The sequence below is a fragment of the Dinoponera quadriceps genome, unplaced genomic scaffold, assembly GCF_001313825.1.
Source record: "Dinoponera quadriceps isolate SergipeBrazil2010 unplaced genomic scaffold, ASM131382v1 scaffold1476, whole genome shotgun sequence".
Classification (NCBI taxonomy): Eukaryota; Metazoa; Arthropoda; class Insecta; order Hymenoptera; family Formicidae; genus Dinoponera; species Dinoponera quadriceps.
This window is the reverse complement of record NW_014555863.1, coordinates 879,320-897,581: the sequence shown is the minus strand read 5'-3', so window position 1 is coordinate 897,581 and position 18,262 is coordinate 879,320. Positions and strand designations below refer to the sequence as shown.

The 18,262-nt window shown below is 50.4% G+C and overlaps 2 protein-coding genes across 2 annotated transcripts in view; both read right to left on the bottom strand.

The window, feature by feature from the left end:
- Window positions 1-9,254, bottom strand: part of LOC106745577 — a 36,196-nt gene extending 26,942 nt beyond the window's left edge. The window contains exons 1-2 of the mRNA XM_014621276.1: window positions 8,222-9,254; window positions 7,129-7,217 (exon numbers count right to left, since the gene is read on the bottom strand). Coding sequence (XP_014476762.1) covers window positions 7,129-7,217; window positions 8,222-8,382 — 250 coding nt within the window. The 5' untranslated portion in view covers window positions 8,383-9,254. The remainder of the gene's footprint in view (window positions 1-7,128; window positions 7,218-8,221) is intronic.
- On the bottom strand, window positions 8,576-17,807 carry LOC106745566 (formin-like protein 7). Its single transcript, XM_014621266.1, has 5 exons — window positions 17,503-17,807; window positions 11,529-11,936; window positions 10,093-10,557; window positions 8,659-9,945; window positions 8,576-8,617 (listed from the first exon to the last, which is right to left on the bottom strand). The coding sequence occupies exons 1-5, from the start codon at window positions 17,503-17,505 to the stop codon at window positions 8,576-8,578; spliced, it is 2,205 nt and encodes a 734-aa protein (XP_014476752.1). The 5' UTR covers window positions 17,506-17,807.
- Window positions 17,808-18,262: the final 455 nt, after the last annotated feature.

Here is an 18,262-nt window from a genome sequence, read left to right as displayed (position 1 = left end):
GCCGCTAAAAAGAAGTTAGCCGGCCTTTGAAGGCTCGAATTTCCCTGAGTCTCTCGGAGCATGTATATGTGTGTATGTGTGTGTATATGTGTGCGTGTGTGTGTGTGTATATGTGTGCGTGTACGTGTGCATGTTTCAGTTTGCCGTAAAGCGTGAAAGCAGAGCCGGCTGAAGTGCACTTTATGAAAGCTCGTTGCCACGCTCGGCTATTTCTTATTCGCCGTACGAGCGCATTCCGTGCGATACGCGCGGAGGTGCGTCCCGGTGGGAAAGTATGCGTGCGTACGTGTGTGTCTCGTCGTCGAATTGAAAAAAAAAAAACTTGTATAGAAAGAAAAAGGGGAAATCGTTGAGGGGCCCGATGAGACGAGCGCAGTCGAGTGTGCCGTAAGTCGAAGGTTTCGTAAACGACACGTAAACGGTATACGATAATAATTAACGTCACCGACTTACATAACGATATCGGGTTACACATTCGGACACAAGTCCGATACAATACGATGTAATATAACGGCGGTGTAATATAAGACGGAATTCATTAAGCGTTCTGCGAAGCGCAAAACGGAAGTCTCGCTCTCTTTGCGAAATCGAGAAGCGAGCGTGAGTCTCGTGACCGGTGTCGCAAGGATTTTCAATTTATACCGCCTGCGTCTGACGTCGGATAACGCGTTTTCCCATTATTTGTAAACACTCGACATGTAAAAGATTACCGCTACCTGGGAAACATTTGCATGCGCGCCGTGCGAGGTGAATCGACGAGTCCCGAACAATGACGAACGTGACGATAATATCGGATTTACTCCTGCGAAGGCCTGCTCATCGCCGCACGTTCAGCGATTTAAAGTTACTCGGCGACATGTTCGCGGTATGGTTCACAGCGGTATTTCGCGGGCTTACGGGATCCTTCAGTTTCCAAAACGCGAGAAGATCACTTCGCAATACTCACGAACGCAAATCTACACTGTTGGAAAACCCTATATTAAATTTGATAATTTGATTGTCAAGTTTTTCATGTAACCAAATCGTGAAAGTGAATAACCAAATTGATATTGCATTTAATAACGCATCGATATTGAAAAGACACTCTGAGTCCACTTTTCATAATGGTGTTGCAATAATTTCAGGTGTGAAATTATGAAAATCTCAAAGCTTGTAAATTTCAGTATAAAATTCTAAAATCTCCCGGCAGGAACGCTGTTATTTTTAAAAACTTGTTTAACAATGTATAATTAAAACGAAATAACCGGTCTTCTCCGAGCCGTTTAAAACTGTACACACGAATCTAAATGTTTCAATGAACCAACGTGCGTTCAAGGATATAAAAAAAAATCATCGAGATCTCGTTGATCGCGAGATCACTTGAGAATCGAGTCAGTCATAATCAGACGTGCCCGGCAAATATCTCAATGCACGCCCGATTACGGTAAGATTGGGTTACCGTGATCCGTTTCATTTAAGAGGAATAAAGGAGGTCCTGCGCTTCCATCGCGACGTGGTATTCGCGTAATGTCACGGGTTATAGGGAGAGGGAATTCCGCGCCGGGGGTAAAAATTCGCGCTGATTCGAGCTCCGTAGAGCCGCGCTCCGAAGTGCCGACGTCAAGGCTTGATGGGCTCTGTGCTCGTTTCCTGCACTTGTGTTTTAGCGCCTTGACTCGCGAAGTTACCCGCCGGGTCAGCGATAAGTTAGTCGCCGCAGTCGGCTGCAAGACGGCAGTTTCGTATAACTGTGCCGGGGGTATTTTTAAGCCGGAGCTCTCTCCTCATCAAAAACGGACGGACGGACGGACTTACCGAGTGAAATAATGACAAGTTATGGAAATAGAGTACACCGCGGTCGTTAACGCGCGCGGGTTTCTGTCCCGCGCGCCGTTGTGGGCGACGCGTGCAATTCCGGTGAGCGGCTTAACTCGATCCACGGTTAAACACTTCTTCATCGTTTGCCGTTCGAAGTAGCCGTGGCAATTTCACGGCTACTCATTGTCGCAATAACCCATTACTTCCATAACCATGCGACGTAGAAAAAGCTATGGAAACATTTCACGGTTCGTACCGCTCGCATTAGACGGCCGTGTATAAACTTGGTGGACGTTGGCGCGAACGATCGTCGACACTAAGACGATGCGCGCAAAACGAGCACGTCGCGCGATTCCACGTTTATTTATTTATACGATNCCGCCCTTCCTCTCGGCACTTCTCGATGTGGAAGTAATCCTGTCGCCGGTCTGCTTTGTAGAGATCGATCCGCGGGTAAGTATGACGCATCGCGGCTAATTATATTGACATCGGTGCGCGCGGGGCGCTTCCGGGTGCTGCTGCAACGGAATGTCGTCCCGCGGATCTTACTTATTCGATATGCCTACATAGGCAACTTAGTGAATGCTTTCAACCACGGCTGACTCCGCGAACGGAATATCCTCGTCTCTCTCTCCTTCCCGCTCGCTCTCTTCTCTCTCTCTCTCTCTCTCTCCCTCTCATGCCAAACGGATAACAATGAGTTACCTCTTCGTGTCGACTTTCTGTCAAGCTCAAGCTCGATTCTCCGGCGCGATCTAGGATAATGCCCATCCTGCCTCTGAGAAACACGCGTAACGTAATTCACGGCTGGCAAACGTGTTTCCATTTCCAGCGCCGGTCGTAATTTCCCGTTCAACGGCCGCGAAACACTTTGTCGAATTCGTTGATACCGGCCGATCTTGAACGGGGCGAGTCATCTTTAGGCGGGTTTGCTGCGTGCACCGTTCGAGCTGGCGCAATGGAATGCAGCTCTCGTTCGATCGGATGCATTAAGCGCGCTTTGCCGGCGAGCGCGCGACTCTTTCAACGCGCTAGCGTGACAAAACGTGGCCTAGTTTTTCCGCACGACGAAGATCGCGAGTGTCCGATAATCGGTTGTTATTTAAAGCGCGGATGTGGGATATTTCAGAGCCAATTGCGCGCTCTCCTCTCATTTGGTTATTTTTCGGCGAATTCTCAGGAAGCAATCTCCTCTCGGTCTTTCTCGGGGCCGCGAAAACTGCGGAATTATCCGTCGTCGAGAGATAAATTTTAGTGGCCCACGTTGGGCTTTTCATTCAGGCTGCATGACGCGCATGCATTTTACGTTACCTGTCCTTCTTCATAATAATGATTTTTGTATAGTCTGATAAATATTGTAAGATACACCTTATAATAAATACGGTAACGTAGACCATCGGTAGTCCACGCGGCGTGAATGGCAATTCACGTGAAACTGGCACTCAACGTGTTAGAAATGAGAAAAATGTTTTTTATACGTTTTTAGAACTTCGCGTTACTTTGTATTCCGAAACTTCCTAAACACGCTATTCTCAAACCCGTTATCCCGTTTACTGATAATCTGCCCGTTGTTCTTCTTTCCCTCAACGCGCGTGTATCCGCGAACAGTTCCGTTCAGTTCTGAATGGCGAATCATTTTCTATACGGGCCGAGATTACGATCGGTTATGATCGTAGATTGAAACTGACGTCGGACGCGAGTAATCTTAAGGCCGGCACCGTCGAGTTATGTAGTCCGGATAAAATGGAGACCGCCTGGGGAAATTCTGTGCGTATCGATATTTAATGGAAAACCACCGGGAATCGATTATTCAACTAATTACCCGGACACGGGGAGCTCGTCTCGGGAGGTCAAGACTAATCGTCGCCCTTCGCAATCGCAAATTGAAACGGGCGGGTCGGATCGCCTGGGAAAGGTCGAAGCCCCTTAACAGCCGCTCGCACGCTGATAGCCGCATAGTTCGACTGGAATTATGGAATGTGCTTTTCGTCTGTGTATCTTCGGATCGCGCAATTACGTAACATTAACGAGCGAGTCCGCCGCTCCACGTCGCGCGGAAGATCGATGGTTCAGCGGAGGATCAAGAATTAGCGGTCGTACAGTGGCGCGTTACGTTAACGATCGCCACTTTTCATCTTTCGACGCTCGGGGCGACGTAAACTCGCAAAATGGACCCACCTGGTAGAATCGCGTCATCCTCCTTCGTCGATTCACCGGCCGGCCGTTTGATCAATCTCTCGAAATCACGAGGGACATGTACACATCTCCGTGTTGTTCCCAGAGAATACCGACTCGGTAAGCTATTCCGTGGCGAATAACGAGCTACAAAGCGATAACACACGAAATAAAACGTCCACGCCGAGCGAGGCGGGACTCTCCGGCCTCGAAGAGACGCGAAGAGAGCGGTGTCTCGAGAGGAGGGAAAGAGCAAAAGAGAGAAGGAGAGAGAGAGAATGATCGGTGCCTGATCTAGCAATAGATTTGTATAAGTGTCGGCCGATCGAGGGACGACGTTTGTTATCTTTGGGTCAGTATACTAGTAAGCGCAGGACTCGTGCCGGCCGGCGGCGCGCTGGAATGCCGTCTCTTCTACGATCGCGCGTGCAACACGCGTCAGTACGTAAGTATGCGTCAGAGATCGCCGTCTCTTCGATTGGAACCAAGTGAAAGATCTCGAAAAGGAAGGCGATTAAAGGGGAACGGGGGACCTTGAGCGCGGTCAGCCACTGGAAGAACTTCGACGGAGGACTGCCGTTCGGGACCGCCATATTGTTGTGACTAGTAAAGGTTCGCCGGAGCCTGGTCGCGTTCGCGTTTATAACGGCTGCGTGAGCCGTCGACGGCGCCGAATCGATCGTAAATGCGTCAGGAAACAATGTGAGATACGCGGTAATTAACGGAGGACTTAGGGAATCGCCGAGAGCGACGGTAATTGGGAACCCGACGCGGCCCCCTTCCCCCGTCTCGTTCCCTGACGATCGTGCGACGACACGTTATTCAAATGAAGCGTGTCGCGTATTATATCATTAGCGTTCTGATCGCGCCGGCCTTCGCACCTTCGCAGATCTCCGAGAGGGAGATTCGTGTTTAAAGCGAACTAATCTCACGAGCTAATTTATGAGCTTCTTCTCTTCGATCGTTTATTTGTTGACGCGCGACTCTGCGACGTATTATTATTATTATTATTATTATCACCTCCGAAAGCTCCGTTCGCGTTCTCGCAGACTCGAGAGCTCGAGATGAAAGGAGCTCGAAGGCGCGACGCAAATGACGCAACGTGTTCCCGAAGTGGCCAGACTCTCCTCGCGTCGAGACGGTGGGTGCAATGGATGCCGTGAGAATTTTTACGACTCCATATTTAACAGGGTTGAGGAATGAAACGTCGGTGCGTTGGAAAAACGATCGGTTGAAACGCGCGCGCAGCGAGAGGCGCCTGACCGTAAAATTTCGCATTTAATATGAACCTTTCTCTCTCTCTCTCTCCCTCTCTCTTTCTTTCTCTCTTTCTCTATTTCTCCGGCGGCTTCGACTGTTCGTTAGCGCCGGCGAGGAGACGCGCCCGCGCGCGAGCATCGCGCCGATCACTGGTGAAGCCGCGATTCTCGAATTATTCTTAACGGTTTTGCTCTCACACCCACATCCTAGCGGCTTGGGAATCGAGCGAGCGGAGCACGCGGCGCCGATCAGAGACCGTGCCGATGGAATTTCCTTATTTCCCGCTTTACAAAGCGTCCGGCAAAGTCACTGATCTCCGGTAAGAGATCCACCGATCCACTCCTTATCGCGCGATTCGCTTCGGGAATCGCGCCGCTCGCGTTGCAAATAGGGAGAGGGAGAGAGAGAGAGAGATAGAAGGACGCGGATAAAAACAATGTCGACATCGCGCTGGGGGAAGTGAAGACTCGTCATTAGAAAATTACACGCCGCTTCTAACGTTACGGTGCTCGACGTGATCGATACGTCTCGGAAAAATACCGCGCGAATTAATTATTGTACAAACGTCTCATTATGGTATCCTTATTAGTCTACGCTAATTCCTTCCATTAGCGTCGCTTTGTTTATCCCTGCCCCCGGAACCTTCCCCGGCTGTGTGCATCCGCTATCCCCCGTGTAAAAAAGGAAAAAAGAGAGGAACGCGCGCGGGAAAGACCGAGCGAGATCGCGTGGGTCGTATCGTAGCTCCTGCTAACACATTCTCTCCGTAGGGCGCGTAGAGGAGCGCGAATTATCGCTCTCGCGCGGTTCGATTTCCGGCGCGCGCGACGGGATTAGTCGACACGTTTACGTCCGATCGATCACATGGCGATCCACATCGGCGGTTATTTTTGCCCTGAGCTCGCGCGAGCGTGGGATAACGCGTCCCTTTTCTCCTGCGCGGAAAGCGTGTACTTTACGCGTGTCTTATTGAGGATAAGTGCTCCTCCAATGCCGACGGAAAATTACGGAGACGTTTTCCGACGTGGCGGCGATCGGAGGAGGAGGTAAATTGCGAGGGGCCACGAACCCCGACAACACAGACGCAACTCCGAAAGACGAGGCGCGATTCCCCTCGTCTTCTTTGTGCGCGGCGGCGTGCTTTGCGTCGCGCATGCATCGGGCCGCATGTCCGCCAAGTGTTACGCGCGCGCGCGCGAAGTGAGGCCGCGAGGAGGAAACGCGAACGTCGAGTCATCCGCGCGAAAATACTGGTATGCACTGGCCGGTGAATAAGAATTTCTCCCGAGTCGAGGAGGAGAAGGCGCGCCGCTACACGCCTTTGTCTCGATTCGACCTGCCTCCGTTTTGAATGTAGGTACCCGCGCGCGAAACCGGAGAACTGTATGGGCGCGTAACGCAAGGTGATTAATGCGTAACCTTTACTCGACGCGGCGCGCCACGGTAGCGTGGGCGTGTATACCGGGTGTCCTCCGGGTGTGTGCATCCGGTGGGTGGTTTTAAAAATGTCACCTTCTTTTCCTCCCCGCTTCTTCGTCGCGCGGCCGTCGATTTCCCAATCGGTCTCCAATCGGCGCCTTCGATCGGCGGTGCAAAAACGCGGGCGGTCTTCCACCGATCGAGGTAGAATCCGATCGATTAATCGCTCAAGGTCGCCGCGATTCGAGCTAGCGACGGCGCTAACTTTTTTGCGCAGCGTCCGCTTTAATCGACACAAATGTCTGATTTGTTGCTGCGTTCCGCTGATTAGCGAACGCGGAGCTCTATCTCTCTCTCTCTCTCTTTCTCTAATCGTTCCGCGCTGACCTCGCATTCCTGCTTTAATTGGATAAATTGCGCTTCATTCAGCTTAAGTCGCCGTTTTGACGTTAATTAGTGTAAACTAAACGGGCTCACCGGTTTTAACGAATGTTTCTTTCTTGATTGTAAGAGGCGACTCTTCCGGCACCACCGGCGACTCACTGGAATCATCCGCGTCCGTGTTGCTGTAACAGATGAGAGAAAATCATTTTCTCCGACTGCTTACCGTTCTCTACGTGCTTATCGCCCGCATCTCTCCGTAACGATATTAAAAGTGAGAAATCCGAAATTCGACGATGAATGTAATATCGGCTCGTTAAAGTGTGAACGTTGAATTTCAACACGCCGAGCTCTCCGTTACCGGATCTGATAAACAGCGACCGTTGTTCGAATAGTTTAGAAGAGACGATTGCAACGTCATGCAAAGAAGGAGAGATTGCTTCTCGAAGCAATAAGCAAATGTCGAGCATTTGCATGGAGGCGTTCACCTCCGTGGGACGGTCGAATCGAACGACCGGCTGTTTCGATTCCCAGTATAATCGACAGCCCTCTTTCCTATTCTTAGAACGGTCAATTAACCTTTTCTACATATGCCGCACGCGGGGCAGGTGACCCATATCCATAAAGAAAGCGAATTAATTTCTTTGCAAAGTTCATTTACGCGTGCGCCACATTAGCAAGTTCTATATCAATCCATTTCCCAAGACAATTTCTAGCGACTCATTTCGCAACTAATCGTATACTTCATTCAAGCTAAGCGTAACCATTCTGTACAGTTGTACAGTAGGATACTGTAATCGCCACGTATTGAAATGTATATTAATATTTATGTAATTTTCTCTCGTCTGCAAAGTGTGTTTGTAATTTGTTTGCCAAATATTTAAGGTAATCAAAAGTGACTGATCTTAACATCATTTATTCGATGAGGAAATGTCAAGATAACGCGATCCGCTATTTATCTTATAATTTTAATATAATATTTTTATAACAGTTTTTTTGTATGTACATTTGTGTATATATATATATATGTACACACATCCTATTCGTGGATATTTCCGTATAAATAAATAAATAAGCAATTTTCTTTCCACCTTGATACTTCTAAAACCTAGTTTAAACTTGCTCCCGATTACTTTTCACTTCTTTCTCCGCATATTTCGACGTGCCGAGTATATAATTATAAACTCACGCGTTCACATATTCCAAAGAGTTGGTTTCCTCCTCCTCGCCGATGGTAGCCAGATTGCTCTGCCAATAATAATCGCCATCCTCGCTCTCGTCGGTTGTGTCTTCCTCCTCGTCCATAATCTCCTCATCCTCCAGCATTCGATTCACCTCCGGAGTTCTCATGTCGTCATTCACCTCGTCCAGCGATTGGTAGGTTTCGTCGTCCTCGTTCTCCCGCAGCACCGGGTTATCGACCTCTCCGCCGGATGGAAATCCTTCTTTAAAAATATCTCGGGTATTCGCTCTAGTTTTCTCCCCGTAGTTTCTTTCGGGGTCGACGTATTTTTCTTTCTCGTCGTTCTCGTCGGTACGTTTTTCACCCGCTTCTACATTCGAATTTTGACGCTCCGTCGGAATTCTGCTCGAATCACTCGCAGACTGCTCTTGTTTGCCAATTACCTCGTCTTTAACTTCGCTTTGCTCCGCGGCGGTCGTTCGTTCGCAAGTGTTCACCGCTTCGGACGCGCTGCCCGATTCGTCCTTCGCGACTTCCTCCTTCTGGCTGGACTGCAGACCTTTGGCTATTCTGATCTCGATAATTTCGAAAACCTTGTTCGTTTGCGTGTCTTCTCCCGAGGCTGCGACACCTGTCTCGCTATCGACGCTCTTCACCGCGGCTTCGAAGTTCTCGCATGTACTTTCCACGTTCCCTTGATATTTCTCGTCATGAACGTTATTTCTGCTCGGCGAAGACGAGTTACACGACCCCGGTTGAACGTACTCGGCGTTTTCGGCCTGCGAAAGATCCCCGTTTTCTCCCTCCGTCGCCTGATTCGACTCGGCCGAGGGCTTGGCCTCTCTTCGCGGTGCTATGGTCGGCGGTGGCGGTGGCGGGGGTGGCCTCTTCCGTCTGGCCTTAACATCCTTCCTCGGCAACGGCTTCGGCGGTAACAGAGGCGCGTCCGGAGGTTCCCTCTCGGGCGAGACCGTCGCGGAGACTCGCGACGTACGCGTCTCGCTCGCGAGTTCGCTCGTCGGCTGGTTCACGCAGATCCTGTTAACGTGATTTCTGGCCGGCAACGGCGGCGGCGACGACGAGGAGGACGAGGACGACGACAGTCTGTCGCCATTGCTCTTCTCGCACGTCTCCGTGCCGGTCGCCTCGTGGAATTCCTCCTCGTTGACGCGCTCCACGAGTTCCACGTCGTCCTTGATCGGCCTGAAGTGCGTGGTCGAGTCGGCGGCGAGGTCGGCCGTGTAGAAGAGATCCGGCCGAGGCTCGTGTCCGTAACTCAGCGGGGCGTCCTGGAAGCTGAGGGGCGGCTGAAGGGTGATCGTTTCCTCGATCAGCACCGTGTTCGGCGCGACCACCGCCGTGACCCTCTCGACTTCGCCCCGCGACTCCACGTGCGTCACCGCCTCCGAACTGGCGAGACGACGGAGCAGGTAGTCGGGCGGGTTCGCGGAGAAGTCCCGCTCGAGATGCTCGAGCGGACAAATCGCTCGCGACAGCAATACATCTCGATCGGACGATCGTTCCAAGTCTCGATCGATACCTGAGAATTCGCCCGGCTGTTCGGACGCGGTGGACGCCGAGGACGCCGTGGAGATGGTCGAGACGCGATCGGACGTCGAGAATCTGTCGACCACGGTGGACATGGAGCTGCCGGTGTCGTCCGACGTGCTGCCGTGCGTCGAGCCGCACTGCGATCTCGCGTCCAGATAAACCATCGCTTCCGGCGGTTCCTGAAGAAGAAAAGCAAATCGTCACTTTTCAGACTTTCGCGGCGTGGAGAGATTGAAGGTGAAAAATAATCCCCCTTCAGTCCATTCGAATCCGATGAATCTCTGAAACATTCCGCGAATTTACCCTCTCCGTGCCGATATCGTTACCTGCTTCGATTTCGAGAGCTCCGGCGAGCGGTCCTTCGGGCTCTCCTGATTCGAGCCGTTGCCGCTCCTCGGCGAAGACTCGCAGCTCTCGTACGAGCTGGTCTTCACCACGCAATGCAGCCCGGCTTGCGAAGCCGGCGAACTATTCTGCGATCCGTTCACCGACGAGTTTTGCGACCTCGAGCTGTCCCACGATTTCTTCACGGGGCTGGGATTCGCCTCGCCGTCCGCTGATCCTCGCGGCTGTCTCAGTTTCCTCGGCGGCACAGGCGGAGGCGCCGCCGGTAATTCCGGCGGCACCTTGCTCTTCTCCGTCGACATTTTCCTCTCGGCGCTCACCACTTCCGGCCTGAGGGCGCCGCGGCATCTCACTATCAGTCTGATGACCAGCTGCGACTCCTTCAGTCTCCTCACGCAGTCCAACCGGGTCATGTGTGTCACCGGTATACCGTCGATCGAGAGCACCTGGAAGAGACGCAACGTCGATTATCGCGCGTCGGAGGAAGCCGCGCGTCAGGCTTATTACGACGATTCGCGACGCGAGTAAACAAGCGGCGTGAGAGGTGAGAGGGAACCTCTCTTGGGAATCATAACGCAGGAAGTGGGTCTTGAAAATCATAGACGGCGAGGCGGCTGCGCCGGTACAGCGTGCGACCCGAAAAAGAGAGTGTGTACGCCTCCCCGGCGTCGCGTTTCGTCGCTTCGTGCGGCCCGCGAAAAAGAAAACAAAATGCGACACGCGCGGGGACGTCCCACAATTCGCGACCTTGATTCGCGGCGATAAGCGCGCGGAATCCGCAGCCGATTTTTCCCCGGCGTAAATATCAGGACGCAGCAGACACCGTCGGTCGTGTACTGAATTCAGCCGGGCGGCTGGAGAATTTCTATCGTCTCTCTCTCTCTCTCTCTCTCCGGGCGCATTCAAGTCGCTGGAAATTACGCCACGCAGATGCAAGAGCGAGCGTTGCGGCTCGGAGCGTGCAAATAATTGCGCGTCATTCATTATACCGACATTGAAACACCAGTTAGGCGCCCAACGCTCCGGCCATTGTGATCTTTATCCGCCGCGAGATGAGACCTGTCGGTTCCGTAATGAAAGCGACACGTACGACGCGCCGGGATTTCACGTACCGTTAGGATTAATGGAATCATACATGTTCATGGACGCTACTTTCTTGAATTTATCACGCGCATTACAGCACAAAATGTTTCAGCGAAAGCACCGAAGAAGTGTGTTAACGCGGGAGAAGTAAGATTTACAGGGCAGCAGCGTCGCTCGCACGCGCCTTCGTCTCGCGGATCCCGGTGGAGTAAAGAGATTTGAGTAATAAATAAATGTGTGGATCGAGGAAATGGGGGAAAATCGAAAGCGCGTGAGAGATAGCAGTGGCTTCCGGAATACATCCGCGTATCGGAGTCTCTCTCTCTCTCGGTACCTCGTCTCCCTCGCCCAAGGTGCCCCACGAGCACTTCGCCCTGCTGGCGGGACTCTGCTCGGCGCAGCTCTGCACGAACAATCTCCTGACCCTCTCGGACGTTTTGTTGCCGCCCTCGAACTTGAGACCGAAGCCTAGACGTTCACCGGGCAACCTGAACACCTCGACTTCCTCCTCGAGGTGTCCGTCCACGCCGTTCGCCAGGCTCTTGCTCGACGAGTCCTCGTCTTCCTTCCTGCCATTGCCGATCGACAGAACGGTCACGAAATTCTCCGGCGCCGGTTGACTGCCGACGCTGACCACCGTCACGAACTCCTCCGTTGTGCCCTTGGCGACGTCCATTTTCCGAGTCGCTCTTAATTCATGGCAAGCTCGTTGATCTTTATGCTCCGGAATGTTAGCCACTCCCTGGAAACAGGTCAAATCGTTTGTAGACGATTGGCGCACCGTGGCGTAATCGGGGAGCAGGTCTCTCTCGTCGGGGTCTCCCCGTGCATGAGAGAACCCCGATTAATTCGCACCGTAAATATTTCCGTGCGGTGTGTCAATGCTAATGCGGAAGTCAACGAGACGCTCGATGTGACCGGCGCACTCGTCGGGTCGTTACAAATTACCGCAAAGGGCAAATGGGACGTGTTTGTGTGTGTGTATGTGCGCGAGGGAATTTACTACGTTCAGGATTGACCGGAAAATTCCGGCAGGTGGAAAAACCATGATAAATTCCGGTTTTTACTCTGTTCCTGACTTTATCCTTCGGAATAAACCAGCAAAAAACTATAAAAAGGACTAATGTATAACTAATGTACACATAAGTATAAAAATTACAATTTCACACACATAAGTGTGTAAAAATTACACGACAAATCCAAACGTGTAATTTTCACACACTTATGCGTACAAGATTTTAGTATTAACGCACGTAGTGCAAATGCGTGAAAAGTGACTACGTGTAAAATTACACACTTCGACTTGCAGTGTAGTTCAGCTAAAAGAACATGCTATTTCTTCTCCACGGCGCCTAGTTTCCAGTCGTATTCATTTGCCCGCGACGCGGGACCGACGATCGACGGACAGATGCCGACGAATCGTGTCACATTGCGCCGAGGATCGCGGACGACCATTAAGCGATCTTAACCACACACCGTGCAGTCGCGTGACCAACTTAACGCGGAACTTTCATGTTCTCCCCGCGTCGTACCCGCTCGTTTCGCCGTTTATATTATTACACATAGATAACGGATTGTACATGCTCGCGGATTACAAGCAAAACAGCCGAGCACACGAGTCGTTACGAATTACACTGTGACGCGAGGACGTTCGTGCGGACTCGACCTAACGTCAACTACCGCGCGTAGTATTTTGTTATGCTTGACATTTGTTTCGCCGCGACAGATGACCTTCGCTCCGCCTCGCTCCTCGTTAACCTTCGGCGCGGCAGGTGTTTCGGAAATTATAATCGCATCGATGTTACGAGCAATTAAAACAATATAGACGCTCGATCCCATCTCCGGGTAAGTTTCCGAACTATTTCCGAGGCACTCCCGTCAGGTTCCGGAGAATTACTTCGCGTATTACAAAGTATAAGAATGTACGCTTGAAAGTCTTGCGGGAGACTTTCAAGCCGAATGTTCCCTCACGTCGGTTGTTTTCATCGCACACCGCCGCGAGATTTATCGGGTATTGAGCGCGCGACACACACACACACACACACATGGCAAATTGCAAAGTTGAATCCCTCGCGGCCCCGCTCCCCTCCCGAGTCGTCATAAACATTCTTTCGTGCGAGGACATACTCTCCTCGCGAGAGCGTATCCCGGCCGATAAATCTCCCCGCTTATTTTTCTCTCCGCGGGCAGGTGAACAACGCGCGCCGCCTCCGTCCCGTTTTCACTCATCAGCATCTCGATAATTTTAACGATATGTATACCGTCCGTCGCGTGAAAGTATGTCCGCTTCCACTCGAAGGCATCGCAGCCTCCCGTCTCGCTACATCACCTCTGATCTCGCCAGAATGTGAGAAGTAGAAAGTAGATTGACCCGGGGTCACTGTCGAGCAATCAGCTGATCGCGAAGGTTCCCTCAGACTTATCGTCGTATTTAAGATGTACTTTAGATACCGAGCCATCCTCCTCCTTCTCCTCCTCGGCGATATCAAATCTTTTCGCACAAAGAGAATCCTTCTGCGTGTAACGTGCGATAAAAACGATACGGCGATACCGGATGCGAATATTCGTCACGTGTGTATTTACGAACACGGCTTCGCTCGGCTCCGCTTTGCGACTCCGCTCGACCGAACGGGAATTCGAGAGGCGCCGATATAAATTGTCCACTGTAAAAAAAAATACATACCTGTTTTGCATAACAGTATTTGTAGCGAAGCTTGGAAATAATCGTGCGAGATTCCCGAGGAAAGTACCGGGAGAGTGGCCGACAAACTAATCAAGTGCAACGATGAGTTGCTGCGTTACGTTGTAAATCTAAAATTAGTTACCCCGTGGAAAGAGCGCGAGTTTACTGACTTTTATGAAATACATGCTCGTCGAACTCTCACGATCGCGAAGCGTTGCGCTGTTCCCCGCGTCGTTGCGTGTGCATTTAACGAAATATCATGCCGTTCCATTTCTCGCACAATTATTTTAAAACTCTTTGTTTTGTATTTTTATTTCTTTTTTTCCACATTAGAATATTCGATAGTACAATTGTGTATTCCGAATGAGGTTTCAATGATCATTCTTTTTATCACGTCATATCGTCCGCGCGAGACTTTAACAGCTACACTGATTTGAAGGGGATCTGGTAACAAGTATCAACATTTCGTGAATATTTGCCGACCTAACATCTGTTTACTATAACCAAATAATTTAGTTCCGCATACTGTATACATACGGTACTATAATTCCGTATATTATATATTTAGTGTACGGAATTGAATTGTTTTATTATCGGTCGCAGTGATCAAATATTCGGTCGGCGGACATTCACCAGACTTGAGTAGTTGTCGCCGAATCCTTTTTTTCACCGTACGACAGCGCGCACCGTTACGTTTTTTCACACCGTGCCAAAAGGAGGAAGTACGTCGCGCACATCCGATCGATATTTCCGCCGTCGTCGGTGGGCCGCGATTCGAGAGCCGTTCGATCAGCCGTCGGAGATCGCGCGGCAGATGGAACAGAAAAATTTCGTCCGTCGTGGGCAGCGCGTAGGGAGATCCGAGGAGAGCCGTACAAGTGCGTGTAACGGAATTCGTAGCCGCAGGCCGATCGCCACATTCTCCCGATACGCCGTGTTGCTCCGTCCCGTGTATGGGCACCGAAACCTCGTAAAAATATCGCGAGGCCGAGCCGCGATTTCCGAACGAACGCGCGTCCAACGAATCGGGCTTCGCGGTGACGTCAGTTTAATCCGCTGCTCCGTTTAACTCTTGCGCGCTCGATACACACACACACACACATATATATATATATACGGCACACTCTGTCCCATAAGGCAATATTATGTCGCGCTCGACACCTCGTAAAGGTAAATTTATGAAAGGGACACGCACGGGCGGAGTGCGAGTTGCGCTTTCTTTTTCTAATTAGTACATTCCGCGCGCGCGCGCGCGCGTGGGAAAGCATTTGCATATAACTGTACAGCCATTATATGGCCACCCATGGGCAAAGTCCTCGATGGATAATGGGTGGAAAGCACGTGAGAGCCACCGCGACAGAGACGGGGTTAATGTCGTACCAGCGTCTGAATTGCGCTCGCGTGCGACGTCCCGCCGCACGGCCCGCCACGTCGTACTAATATTAAACGGATAATCGAAGTAATTAGAAGCCCGGAGGAGGGGGGGAGGAAGCACGGGACCGAATGTCGTAATGGGTTATAAATTGCACGTCTGAAGAGGGGCCGTCTCGAATCTACCGGATGGCCATTAACGTTACTTCGCGACTGTTACGCGCGGAAATGCTCACGCTCGGCTAAATGGGACTTGCGCGCCTTCGGAATTCCGCATTTTCCCAGCCATAAGCGACGCGCAACAACGCGTTATGCAACAACGGCCGCTCGCCGCCGACACGCTCCGCGGATTTTGACAACGCGCTCCATTCATTATCGAAATCCAGCCGCGTTCCAGCCGTCCTGGAAAAACGGTATTCAATTTCGTCGTCGTTATTGTCGCCGTCGTCGTCGTCGCGGTGACCTGCGTGCTCACCGCACGCACCGAAGACACAATAGAGCGCCGATTTACGTGTCACTATATCATATGCATGAGAATGCGTGTATTTACGGGGGGGACAGAGACGATTCAGGCCGCTGGAAAAATGTATGAGCGCCAAAGGATCAAGCGGGCTTTTATTCATGGGGGACGTCTCGTGCTGATTTTCAATGAGTTTGCCGAATGTCGCGTGACAATGCACCGATGGCACAGATATTGGGCCGTCCGAAAAGTTCGCGCGGTTTTTAGGCATGCAGGAAAGGAAAATTCGAGCGATCCTGAGCGGATGATGCGTTGAAGCTACCATATAGGAAAAAAGAATTAACTCTCACAGCTAAAAATTCGCTTCCACAGATAAAAATTAGCTGTTCATATGATATAAATGATATTTATATGATATAACTGATATTTAGATGATATATAATTGATATTTAATTGATTTAGCTGATTCTTTTGTCCTCGTATCTAGTTTTTAGTTCTCACAAAAATTAAAAAACCAAAAACTAGGTCGGGTGATTAAATTTTATATGTATATCGTATGGACAGCTAATTTAATTTTCCTATAGAGGAAGAGAGATAGAGAGTGGTCATAAAACAAAAAACGGTGCTCGCGCATGGCCGAATGGAAATTTATTGTATTTCAGATTTTATATATTTATAGATATTTTTGAAGAATGTTCGCATAAAATTTCCGATTAAACGAATAATATCGTGATATCATTTTATCAGAGAATTTTCCAGCAACAATGTTGCAAATCATAATTTTTACTTCAAGGTATTCCTTCTTGACGTTAATTATTGAAGAGACGCTTACGTCGACGTCGGAACTTCGATGGACAGATAATCGCGTTCAGGACGATGATTCTGCGCGTGCATAACAATTTCTTTTGCAACGAACGCTTCCTGCCCGAAGCGATAGGTACGCGCGGGAACTTTCACGGAATTGGGAATAATCATTTATGCACGAGGGAGTACCTCGCGGGTATAGAAAATCACATCGGCGAACCCTCGATGGCGAATCAGACTTCGATAAGAAAACAACTTGAAACTGGTTTCGCACGAGGAATATATTCTTAATTAATGGAAACATCCTCTCACATAAAATGGACTTTCTCTACTTTTTATTTCGATGTGAAGATTCTCGAAGCACTGTTGCTTTTCTTTTTCATTTCGAGATTCTTCGAATAACTCGTAGTATAGTTGCTTTTTAAGAAATTTTTTTAATTGGTTATCACGTAAAGTGAAAATATTTAGCAGCATATAGTTTGATATTTTTGTGACGCTCACCGAAGCCGTATAATGTACGTAGAGTGTTGCTAAATGGATTAAACGGACATTCTTTTGATTCCGCTTGACACGTGTCATACTTATTAGTTCGAACAACCTCAGAACATAACATAACATTTCATAACATTTTAACGCGCGCGAATTGTTAAATATATCGTTAATATAATCGACGTTTTATATAACATGACATTAAAAGAACACGGTTGATATTTAACTTAGTTCTTCAACGCGTCTCTCTCTTTTTTCCCCACTCCGGTGTCTTCCTGTAGTTATCGTTCACGCAAAATTTACTAACACCTGCTTTTACAATGCCTAGCATTTCCTTTCAAGTGCATCGACTTATTACCATTAACGAATCTCACATAAATATCAAAGAGCAAAGTACAAGGAGGACCGAAGACGAGAAAATAGTGATATCCTTGATGACTTATCAAGATGTTTTCTCGCGTCTCTCCGCAATTCCCAAGACTATCGTCATCCGGTACATACCATTCATCTGCCATTCGCGAGCATTGCAAAATCCCTCGACCCTCGGCCACGGTCCAGCACGTTGCACAGGTTCGTACAGGTCGATCCTGAAGATCCACGATTCCCCCTTCTTATCCCTCCGCGCACTCCTCGCCGGCGTTCCGCGTGCCCCGCGTGGAATTATCTCGGAGGATATCCTCCGTAGCGTGCGCACGTGATCCTATCGAGAAGCGGATCCCCGATCGGCACGACAGATCGCGATCTCCCTGTCTGGCGCGTACGCGACGAGGAAGATCGAGCGATCGAGGTGTCGAGTTGTTTCGGCCGATGAGCTGCACTCGGTGCCGGTGAACGGACGCATAACTTGCGTATGGGGCGGAATCACGTGGCGTGGACACGCGGAAAATCGATGGTTCGACGTGCATTCGTGACACCGCACCGTGCCGGACTGATGAGCCGCTCTCGGTAGGCTGACTTTCTTCCACGCCGCGGCCGCGCGGATTGCCCCTTTGATTACGAACACCGTCTCGCGTCCGTGTCCCTCTTTTCGTCTCGCTCGCTCCCTCACGTTCCCCACACACGCTCGCTCCTTCTCTCTCTCTCTTTCTCTCTTCCTCCCTCCCTCTCGTCCACCTGCGTCCGTCTCGTTTGCGTCCGCGCGCGTTCCCTTCCCCCCCGTTCCCTCTCGTTCCAGCTCTTTCTCTCCGTTAGGTCTCGCCAATCTCCTTCACACTGGCGCAGCGCGACCGTTCTTCCATCCTCTCTACGGGTGTACCACTCC

Bases quoted from the DNA above. Each gene is read 5' to 3' on its own strand.
- LOC106745566 (XM_014621266.1), bottom strand. The intron at 9,946-10,092 runs GTAACGATATCG...TTTCTTCTTCAG, and splicing joins AGCTCTCGAAATCGAAGCAG to GAACCGCCGGAAGCGATGGT. The intron at 8,618-8,658 runs GTAATTGGCAAA...TGATTCGAGCAG, and splicing joins AAAGCGAAGTTAAAGACGAG to AATTCCGACGGAGCGTCAAA.